At 39.8% G+C, this 10,196-nt stretch overlaps 1 protein-coding gene across 1 annotated transcript in view; it reads left to right on the forward strand.

The window, feature by feature from the left end:
- The window catches only part of PRORP (protein only RNase P catalytic subunit), a 111,858-nt gene extending 105,975 nt beyond the window's left edge, over nucleotides 1–5,883 (forward strand). The window contains exons 6-8 of the mRNA XM_033107141.1: nucleotides 1,423–1,571; nucleotides 4,120–4,315; nucleotides 5,734–5,883. Of these exons, the coding sequence (XP_032963032.1) occupies nucleotides 1,423–1,571; nucleotides 4,120–4,315; nucleotides 5,734–5,865 (477 nt within the window). The 3' untranslated portion in view covers nucleotides 5,866–5,883. The remainder of the gene's footprint in view (nucleotides 1–1,422; nucleotides 1,572–4,119; nucleotides 4,316–5,733) is intronic.
- The last annotated feature ends 4,313 nt before the right edge of the window (nucleotides 5,884–10,196 follow it).

Raw genomic sequence — 10,196 nt, forward strand, 5'->3', positions numbered from 1 at the left:
CCATGTGCCTTATACAGAGAGAGGCCTGGGACATAACTGTTGAATGAACACAGAAGCCATTATTCCTAGCTTTAAAGGAAAGAATTATATTTTACTGGTTATAAAATTTGGAGTTTAGAGTCCTCACACTGGCCTTGGTATACTTCTCTGCTTGAGTATGAGCTCACATTCCATGGGCAAGTTGTGTCTGTTCTGTCTCTTAATTCTAGAATTAATAATCGGGCATAATAAAACCAACTACTGTTTCCTAAAATAATAAGAACAGGGTGGACCAAAAAAACCAATATAAATTCAAAGCATTAAACAGTAATTTAAAAATTCAGCCCTTGCTAATTCAGTGTTGTCAGAGAGTCTACATGTGTATTAGACATAACGTGCTAAAGCAGTGTTTGACACAACTGACCAAGTACATGAATGAAATCTTATTGATTAATTTAAATAATAGCCTGAAAATCTGCATAGGAAGAAATTATGAGTAAGGAGAAGCTAGAGTAAAATCAGTGCTTTTTCCAACCAAGATCCAAGAAAATCAAGGATTTCTTCAGTGACTTTCAACTTAGAATTTTTGTAGGCCCAGCAATTCTTATAAATTAAAGAACTTATATATTTGTGATACACTATTATATGACATAAATTATAATTTTTCAGTAGCTTTTATTTCTTAGTTTAACAGGTTGTACATGAAATTAGTCTATGGTCTTTTCCTTTTGAAAGACTGACTATAGGCAAGTTAACCAAAGTACTAGATTTACTAAAAATCCCAGTCTAGACTTTTGAGAGTTCATGTGCACACAAGACATGTGGGAAAAGAAGCGAATGGAGGTAAAGTCATTTGACTAGAAAATAGGCTAGATGATGGATGGAAATTGACAGACCTTTGGAAGGAAAAGGTATTCCAATGAAAGGTGACAGCCTCAGCAGAATCATGACATGGAAAAGTTGGCTGAAAAGTCACTATCTAGTCCAGGCACTTATCATCTTTTAAAATAAGAAGTAGAACCCTTTATTCAGATGAAAACTTATGCAGAATACTAACATATAAATTTGCAAAAGCTGAGCTGTTTTGGATAAAACAGGCTTGGGAGCGTATAGGAAACAAACCCCATCCTCCCTTGGCCTCCCTATCTCTATTCCAACGGGCTCGAGGGAACACAGTTTAAAAACAACTCATCTAGTCTGCTTATTAGAAAACTCCCCTGGATCCAATGGAGTCTGACCATTGGGCAGGTGTTGGACAGTAATTTGTAAAAAGGAAGCATTTCCTCAGGCTTGCAAAGATGGAAATTATTTTAAGGAATGTTTTCTCACCCCTTACCAGAGAAGAGTGTTTCACCACTGGGATTACAAGCTGGAAGAATCACTCCACTGACTTGAGATTCTTCTTCCCTTGACCCTCTTTGGGGCTGGCTTTGTGTTTTTTAGCTCTTGCACGTGGTCTCTCAACTAGCCAAGCAGAATCTGCGAGTGCTGGTCCTGGGCCGGAAGCACATGCTGACGTCGCGTGCCCGGTGGAGAAAGGATGAGATGGAAGAGGTGCAAAAGCAAGCCAGCTGTTTCTTTGCTGACAATATGTAAGTACGGAAGGTACTAAGTGAATGACACTAGGCTCCCGTCATCTGCTTGTTAGTTAACCTATTTACACCATTTTAAAAGTGCACATATGTATACTCAGCCTCATTCCAAAAAAACAATTTTGAGGCAGCTTACAAAAATAGTTTCTACAGCAGAATCAATTTAAACAGATGAGATTAAGAAATCAGGATAAAGAAGGAATGGGAGGAAGATAAAGTCAAAAGTGAGGTTAGTACACAGAATGCATGCCATAAGGTCCTAAATAGATCATGTAACAAATATTTTACAAATATGATCACCTTCTGTGTTCTTGGAAAAACAGCAGTGAACAAGACCTAGCCCCTGACCTCTTGTGACTTACAGTTAACAGGTAAACAAGTAAGCAGGTCACATAATTCCAGGCATTGATCAATGCTATGAAGACAATAAAGCAGAGTAAGTAGATAGAAAGGGATTAGGTAGGGGTAGGTAGGCCAGAGGGTACTAGAGAAAAGGCCTTTGGGCGAGGGCAAGTCTGAAGGGAAGAAGTGCCTCATTTGAGAAAGGGGGAGGGAAGAACATACTAGGTAAAGGGAACATCCAGTGTTCAAAAGCCCTGAGGCAGGAATGAGCTTGGAATGTTTGAAGAAAGCAAGGAGTGTAGACAGGCTGTAGCAGCAAGAGGGAAAGTAGTAGGTTCTGAGGTCAGAGAGAAGGGAGGGACCACATTCCAGAGGACCTGGTGGGGGCGCTCTGGGAGGCAAGCGAGGGGTCTGGGTGCTGCTGTGAGCTACAGCATCCCTGGAAGCCAAAGAAACATAGAAACCATGGTTGGCGATAAAATGCAGAGTCCATAAAGTAGGCAGAAAGCAGCTGATCGGGAGGGGCACAGATCCTCGATGGCACAGATGAACTTGAGCGTGTGTTTTGTTTTTCATACTGTCGGCTTGCAAACGTTTATTTCCGACTTTGCCCGGATAATGAGTGTCCCTCAGTCCCAAGTCTAGGTTTCATTAGGTTGAATGTGATAACGTGAAGATTGGTCAGTATTTCCCAAATAATTTATTCTGAAAAAGGTAAAATGGCTCTCGATGCATGAAGCAGGAAACTAATCCCTCATTGAGATCCCACACCTTTTTGGGATCCCTTTTTCTTTAGCTAAATTCTTTTACTTACTCATGGGAGGGGGTGCTTCCCCCTCTCTAAGAGTACAAGACAATAACGTTCTTCATGCAATCACATTAGGCAACACTGGCAGACATTAGACTGAGTGCGGGTTGGGAATTAAGGTCACGGCCCTGCCACTTTCTGTCTGGGAAGGTGCTTCCCTTCTCTGTCTTCTTTTTTTCATATGTAAACCTCATGAGGATGTTGTGAAGAGTAAATGTAAAACTCTTGGCACAGCACCAAGTAAGTGGAAAGCATATATGTTAATTGCTGTCATCGTCATTTTTTTCTTTGGTGGAAGAATTAGATAAATGCAGTGTTATGACCAAGAAGCCTGTTGGAAATTGGTCTCATGCTTGATTTGGGGCCTGTATTTATTGTATCCACTGAAGTTCCAAACCCAATTGTAAAGATTGATTCATTGGCTTTCTGTGGCTTTGGATTTGAATATTAAATTTTTAGTATTAACTCTATTTTCCACTAATGTGCCAAAGAATCCTTTTCATATGTAGTCTGGTGAATCTCCATGTAATTGTCACCCGGCTCCAAAAATTACTATCATTTGCTAATCTTGTTCCATATAACCCCTCCATGTTTTCTTTTTTTTCATTTTCCTCTCTCTTTTTCCTGGAGATATTTAAGGCAGATTCAGGTCATTTTATCATTTCACTTAAAATACTTCAGTGTAAGGTAAACATTAAATGGTTCTACTTTGGATCATTTGGATCCATAAGGCATATCACATGTTGTAGTTCAGATCTTCTGAGCCAAGGTAGCCACTGCTGTTTTGACAGCACATGTACTAAAGCAGTTAAGAGCTGGTGTTGACGGTCCTTTGGAGACTGAGTCACTGGCTCATCTGAAAGCAGGAGATGCCTTTGGGTGCCGATCTGGGTGACCACCTAGAAGCTGCTCTGAGAGACCAGTTTCGGCTTTGAGGGCAGCCTTTTATTTTTGGTGGCTTGCAAGGAAGTGTCATCCTGCCCTATCAGTGTTATGAATGTTTCTTGAATTTGAGTGAGGAATGGGTAGAAAGGTGTGTTCTGTTGTGGATAAGGCAAATAGGAAAAATGATCCGGGAACACAGAGAACCAACTTTTGAGCGTGAAGAGAGAATTACTGTTAGAATCCTTCTTTCTAGTGGGAGAGCCCAGTTGAGCTATGAGGAATCCCAAGCATTAGCATTCCCTTCCCCTTAGCTTTCCGTCTGTGTTCTAGATAGAGTTTCCCGCCAGCTATGAACCCGCCAGTGGTTCATAGGTATCACTGCAGTCATGTCAGTTCAGAATGCAGAGCCCCTGTAAGGAAAGTAGAGTAAGCAGTAAAAAGCATGGGGAAGGGTGCTGTCCTCTGCCTCCTTGGGGGTGTGCTTGATTGTGTCCTTTCTTATGCCTGGCTCAGCTCAGAGGATGATCCGTTCCTTCTGTATGCCACACTGCACTCAGGGAATCACTGCAAGTTTATCACGAAAGATCTGATGCGGGACCACAAGGCCTGTCTAGCTGATGCCAAGACCCAACGCCTATTCTTTAAGTGGCAGCAGGGACATCAGCTGGCCATTATCAATAAGCTTCCAGGATCAAAACTAACCTTTCAGGTATGTTATCTGTTCTCTACATAATGTCAGCAGAGTCAAGTATATAGTAAGAATGTGGCATAATCAAAGAATGTTGCAAATAGGTGAAGGGTCTAAGTGCTTTATTTTTCTGTTTTAGTTTGGTATTTGGAATTAGCCAGTTCCTAGAAACAGAAAGACTGCCAGAGAAAAAGTTTTAATAAGCCAATCCCACATTAATTAGTATATTGAAATCACCTGGGATGTCATCAGTTGTGACTTCAATTATGTTATTAATTACAAACTCTTCATACATGCTTTTTCTTTTTCTATTTATTTGTAATAGCTCAAAACTCCTCATCTCTTATGATTCATCACACTTCTACTTCTGCTAAGTAACTCCATTTTCCTGTTTAATCCACTTCTATGGCATGGTCTCAGTTGAGTTCTCCTTTGATTTTAGTTTAGATACCTGTAAGTGAAAATACAAGGATATCTCATTGTGAAAGCAAAGGGGGAAAATCCAAAGGCAAGTTACTACAGGAAAAGACACTAGCCAGTGGTATGGTCCAATGGTCAAAAAATATACAAATAACAAATTTATAGGAAATATAGTGTCAAATGATACCACAGAGCTGCAGTCAGCAAAATCAAGACTAGGAAATAATATAGGACAACTGAGACAATTTCCTAAACAACAAGAGTGTAAGAATAATAGAGATGGAAAGGAAAGCTCTAGATTAAAAGAGAATTAAGAGATAATTCAACAAGCACAATGTAATAATTACCTTCTTTCAATTCCTACTCAAACAAATAAACTGTAAAATATGTGTACACGCATATAATAATTGGAAATGTAAATAAATTTGATGATAAAGGATTATTAATTGTTAAGTCTAATAATGGCGTTAATCTTATATTTACAAAATAAGTCCTTATCTTTTAGAGATATATACTGAATTACAGACAAAATGATATAATAATCTGTCTTTGGGTGGGGGAGGGTTCAGGTAGGGGAAAGGAAGTGGGTGGCGTATGGATGAAATAAAATTAACCCTGAGTTGATAATAGTTGAAGCTAGGTGATGGGTACATGGGAATTCATTCTCTATTTTTGTAAATTTGAATTTTTCTCTGTCACATACAAAACTGATAAAGGCAACAAAAGGAATATTGTATCATGTGTGCACACATGCGTGTGTACGTGTGTGTGTGTGTGTGTGTGTGTGTGTGTACACCTATAGAGGGTCCTCAACCTTAAACATGAGCCCTCCCGGAAAAGGAACTCCTAAGACTAGGGTTCATCTTTACAGAGCTAGCTGTTCTTTGAAAATCCATTGTTAAGTAAGACAGAGAATACGTCTCTGAAGCAAACTGAGAAGTTTTCAGAAAAGAAAGGGAAATGGCCAGATATCCCTTTAGTGTTGTTCTCAATGTTCGGTTCCCTTTTTAATTCAACAGCATATTCTCAGCTATGACACAGTGGTGCAAACAACTGGAGACTCGTGGCACATACCATATGATGAAGACCTGGTGGAAAGATATTCCTACGAAGTGCCAACCAAGTGGCTTTGCCTGCAGAGAAAGAAATAAAGACTCGTACCCCCCTGCTCAGTTTGTGTTTTGGGTGCCTTCCTGGTTGGCATCAGAGCTCTTACACTGACCCTTGTTTAGACCATTGCTTCTGTCCTATTTGTCCTTGTTTGGTCCAGTTGGTTTGTATGTCAACAAATCAATTTTTTAATTAAATGAGTTATATCTTTTCATAACCAGTTGCATTTTTTCCCCCTAACGTTTGTTTTTCGGAGGCTTAGCCAGAGTGGGGGAACTCAGTGTGAAGTAGCCTACATTTCTCTTATTGGGCCATCTAGTTCGCTTACTTGGGTGACAGTGCTTCTGCTATTCATTTTGCTACTGCAGACCTCACCTTCCAGGTCCACCAATAGCAGAACCAATCCATCTGGCCCTGAGCCCTGGGTTGTTTCTAACTCCCTTCTCCATCTCTGATACATCTCATCCTCTTCTTGTTAGCTCCTACCCACACTGAATCACGTTGGTCCTCTCTGATAAACTGGCCAAGATATCAAAGCCTCATAGCAACTCTTACTATCACCCAATGATTTCGGTTGGAGGCAAGGGGACAATTCCTTCTCTTTAGACTATGATCTTCTTCATTCTGTAATGCCTTTTCCAAATTGGTTCAACATTTTGTGAACATTTTGTTAATTCCATCACTTGGTATGAGGGCTTTCTAAAGTATACAGATTTTTTTCATTTCAGGTGTGACTTAGTTAATAAAGTGATTAAGTTTCAATAGATGCCTCCGTTTTGCCCCCTTACTAGCCACCTCACTGGGCCTTGATTTTAGCTGAAAATATTCAAGTCTGCAACACTTTATGACTGTTCTTTCCTTACTCATACATATGGTATGATTTAATGTTCAAGAACAGGCAAAACCAATCTATGGTGATAAAAATCAGAATAGTAAGAAAGGGGCCCCAAAGAAAGGGGCACAAGAGTACTTTTTGGGGGTGATGGAAAGTTCTGGGTGATGCTAACATAGGTGTGTATATATATTAGTCAAAATTCATCACACTAAGCACTTAAAATTAATGCATTTACAACAGTGTATCTCAAAAAATTATGTTAGCATAAGATAATATTTACATGAAAAAATGACCTAATTTACATAAAATAGTATACATGGATACAAGTAGGATGTGTATTATGGACAGAGAGATAATCCAGGAAAAAGAGGAGGGGATATTTCATCTCCTTATTATTTACTGGATTCAACACTGCTGCACACCTAGACTAAAGAGCTCTCCAGGAAAGTGATAAATCGAGAACCAGAAAGCTCTCATAAATCCAACCTGCTGACTTTCTAAATTTCATATACTGCATGCTTAGAAAACTGTGCTTTCAGTGAGCTAAGCTTTTTTTCTCTTAAGGAGCTATCCTAATTTTAAGAAAAATTCAAAAAAGCATTTATAGAGATGGGGAAGGATAGAAAAAGAAGCTAGAACTTAAGAACAGGAATGAACCATGAAGAACGTAAAGTCCAATAGGAAGTAGCATTTAATAGAGGAGGAACAGGAAGATAGAGTGGCCTCCCTGGATCCCACAGCTAGTTAGTGGAGACATTGTAGTCATAACCCATCTCTTCTGATTCCTCGCCAACTGTTCTTTCTTCTACTGTACACTATGATTTAGGCTAAAGTAGTTCATAAAAACACAGACTGAATGGTAGAGCCTCCAATATTTACAGTTAGAAACTTTGTTCGCCACATAAGAGAAAGGGAAAATGAGAGGAAGGGAACAGGAAGTACCTCTCTAAGAGCCCACATTTCCAGAACGACTGTCAGTATAGAAAATCTTGGTAGGGAACTCATATTACTTTTGAACTCTTTAATACCATTCCAAAACAAAAACCTAATATCTGCTTGAGGTGTAAGTTGAGGTGCATCTGCCTTCTGTCCAAGGGTGGGGGAACCATTCTAGGACTGCTCAGAGTAGATCACACTAACACAGGACCCTGGGGCGTGCAGGGATTCTCTGATGAAGGAAGCTGGTACCAAACACTGAGGCTGCCTTTTTCTAGTCTGGTCACCTGAGTGAAATAAGCTACCTGTCACGCAAGGTCCAAGACACAATGGGAAGAAGAAATTCTTTAAAAAGCTGTACTGGATGGAGATTGATAGTGTCTTTAAAGTCAGTGGTAAACAATGAGGGTTTTGTAAGGGCACTGACTCTGCCACTGAAAAATATTTCTAAAGAGCTTTGTCCTTCTCTCTGGCATGCTTCTGAATTTATACTCTCTTTTCCTCCTGTTGTTCTCTGACCCAATAAAGAGAAAATCTCAAAGGAGCAAGAAGCCTGAGTTCATTCTCTCAGGGCTCCAGTGGGACTACCTCGCCTCAGATGACTTGTTCTTTGCATGAAATTAACTTTGCAGGTTTGCACTTAAATCCGATTACTCCTTCCTCTAGCAGGTTTCCATCCTAAGGTACTATAAAACGCATCGTATGTGTTCACATTAGATTTCTTTTTCCCTGATAGTTTCATTCTAAAGCAGGAATGGAAAGGAAGGGTGTTATGTTGGCATCTGAATTCTTGCCATCGTGGTGAGTTTCATCTTCATTTATGAAAAATCAAAATTATCGGGGTAATTGAGGGCAAAGCCAGATGGGACCCCAATCTGGTACTGTGCCCATCCTTTAGCAATTCAGAATTCAGTGAAAAATGCCTAAAGGAGCCCTTTTGGACCGATTGGGATTATAGAAACATAAACCACTGTGATGAAATGGTGGTATTTAGATTTGGGTGTTCATTCCAGGATGGGACTGAAGCAGATAAGGGTTCTCAATAAGAGGGACCAGTCAACTGGAGCCTCCTGGAACCCACAGGATGAGAGTAGGGTTGCGAGATAAAATACAGGACTCTCACTTAAATTTTAATTTCAGATAAATAACATTTTTTAGTATAAATATTGCAGGGACATATACTAAAAATATTCATTGTCTATCTGAAATTCACATTTAACAAGGCATCCTGTATTTTTATTTGCTAAATCTGGCAACCCTCGGTGGAAACTCTATGGGAGAATAAGGGGTAGTGGGAAATGAAGCATTTGTATAGCCCTGCAGCCCTACAGGAAGAGAACAAGGACAGGAAAAGGAGCAAAAGGCTCCTGGGAGGGAGAAGAAAGGAGAGAAGACCAGCTTTTCCCTGCCTTGTCCCAGCCAATGACCAGCAGTCTGCTTGAGTCTATAGTATATAAATGAAGGGAGTTCCATTAAGAGATGAGAGGTCTACTTAGAGGAAACCGTAGGAAACAGTGGGATGAAAGAAAATACAAGACAGGAACACCAAAGAGTAAATCGCGAGAAATTAACCTCTTTTATATGTTTTATGGTGTTTCAAGATTCCCTGAAGCCCTCTCTCCCCAAGTTTGTTCTTTGTTGACAATATTTTATCTGAGGAGTGTTTCCAGAGACTCAACACACACAACTCGCTTTCAACTGGGAATTGAAGTAAACAGGAAGACAATTATCTAGTCACTGGTGGCAGCTAAAAAAATACTTTTGCTACCCCAGTTCTCTCAGAAGTACACTGTTACCAAATAGATTAAATTATTAAGATAACCATGATAATTTGTTGTAAATAGCAGTGTCATATGAAGGCTTTTTGGTAGCTTCTGACAAGACATTTGATGTAGAGCGTTCATTTCAACCACATTAAAATGACCACCCAGTCATCTCTTTGGTGTTAGTTAAAATCCAGCCCAAGAAGCAAATACTTGAGGGCTTTGATTTCTAATATGGGAGAGACATAAAGAGACCAGGTGGGATTGCCCTATCACTCTCAGCAGGACTAGAACATTACTAGGTGTCAAGTGTAGATCACCCCTACATATTTCAAGTCCATTATTAACCCAGGTTTCTTGTGCTTTCTATGACTGCATCAGAACAGAGAATGTCAGTGTCCTGATAGGTACCAATGGAATCCCCTGACAATTCTGCTGTTCATTTGGCTCTGAGGCAGTGTGGTATTCTGGCCTAGGAGAACAGAAAGGGGTCTCCATCTTCATGAAACAGATTCCTTTGGAAGTGGTTATAGCAGGTCTTCCGAAAGGTAAGTTCCTTGGTCACACTTGTCGCTCAAAATACACTATATTACCAATTCTTTTAAAATGAATCATTCTGATACTCCTCTTTTCAATGACTTTGTCTTAGAATCCAAAGCTGCATTTTTTTGTCTTCTCCAAAGCTGAACAGTCTATTGCCATTAAATTTCTATGCATCTGTATGCCTATTACAGTGTGTGTGTGTGTGTGTGTGTGTGTGTGTGTCTGTGTGTAATTTTAAAGGATTATCTCTGAACTCTTGACAGAAAATGAATTTGCCCTTGTTCTTCTAGTTCTA

This window comes from Rhinolophus ferrumequinum, chromosome 6, assembly GCF_004115265.2.
Source record: "Rhinolophus ferrumequinum isolate MPI-CBG mRhiFer1 chromosome 6, mRhiFer1_v1.p, whole genome shotgun sequence".
Classification (NCBI taxonomy): domain Eukaryota; kingdom Metazoa; phylum Chordata; class Mammalia; order Chiroptera; family Rhinolophidae; genus Rhinolophus; species Rhinolophus ferrumequinum.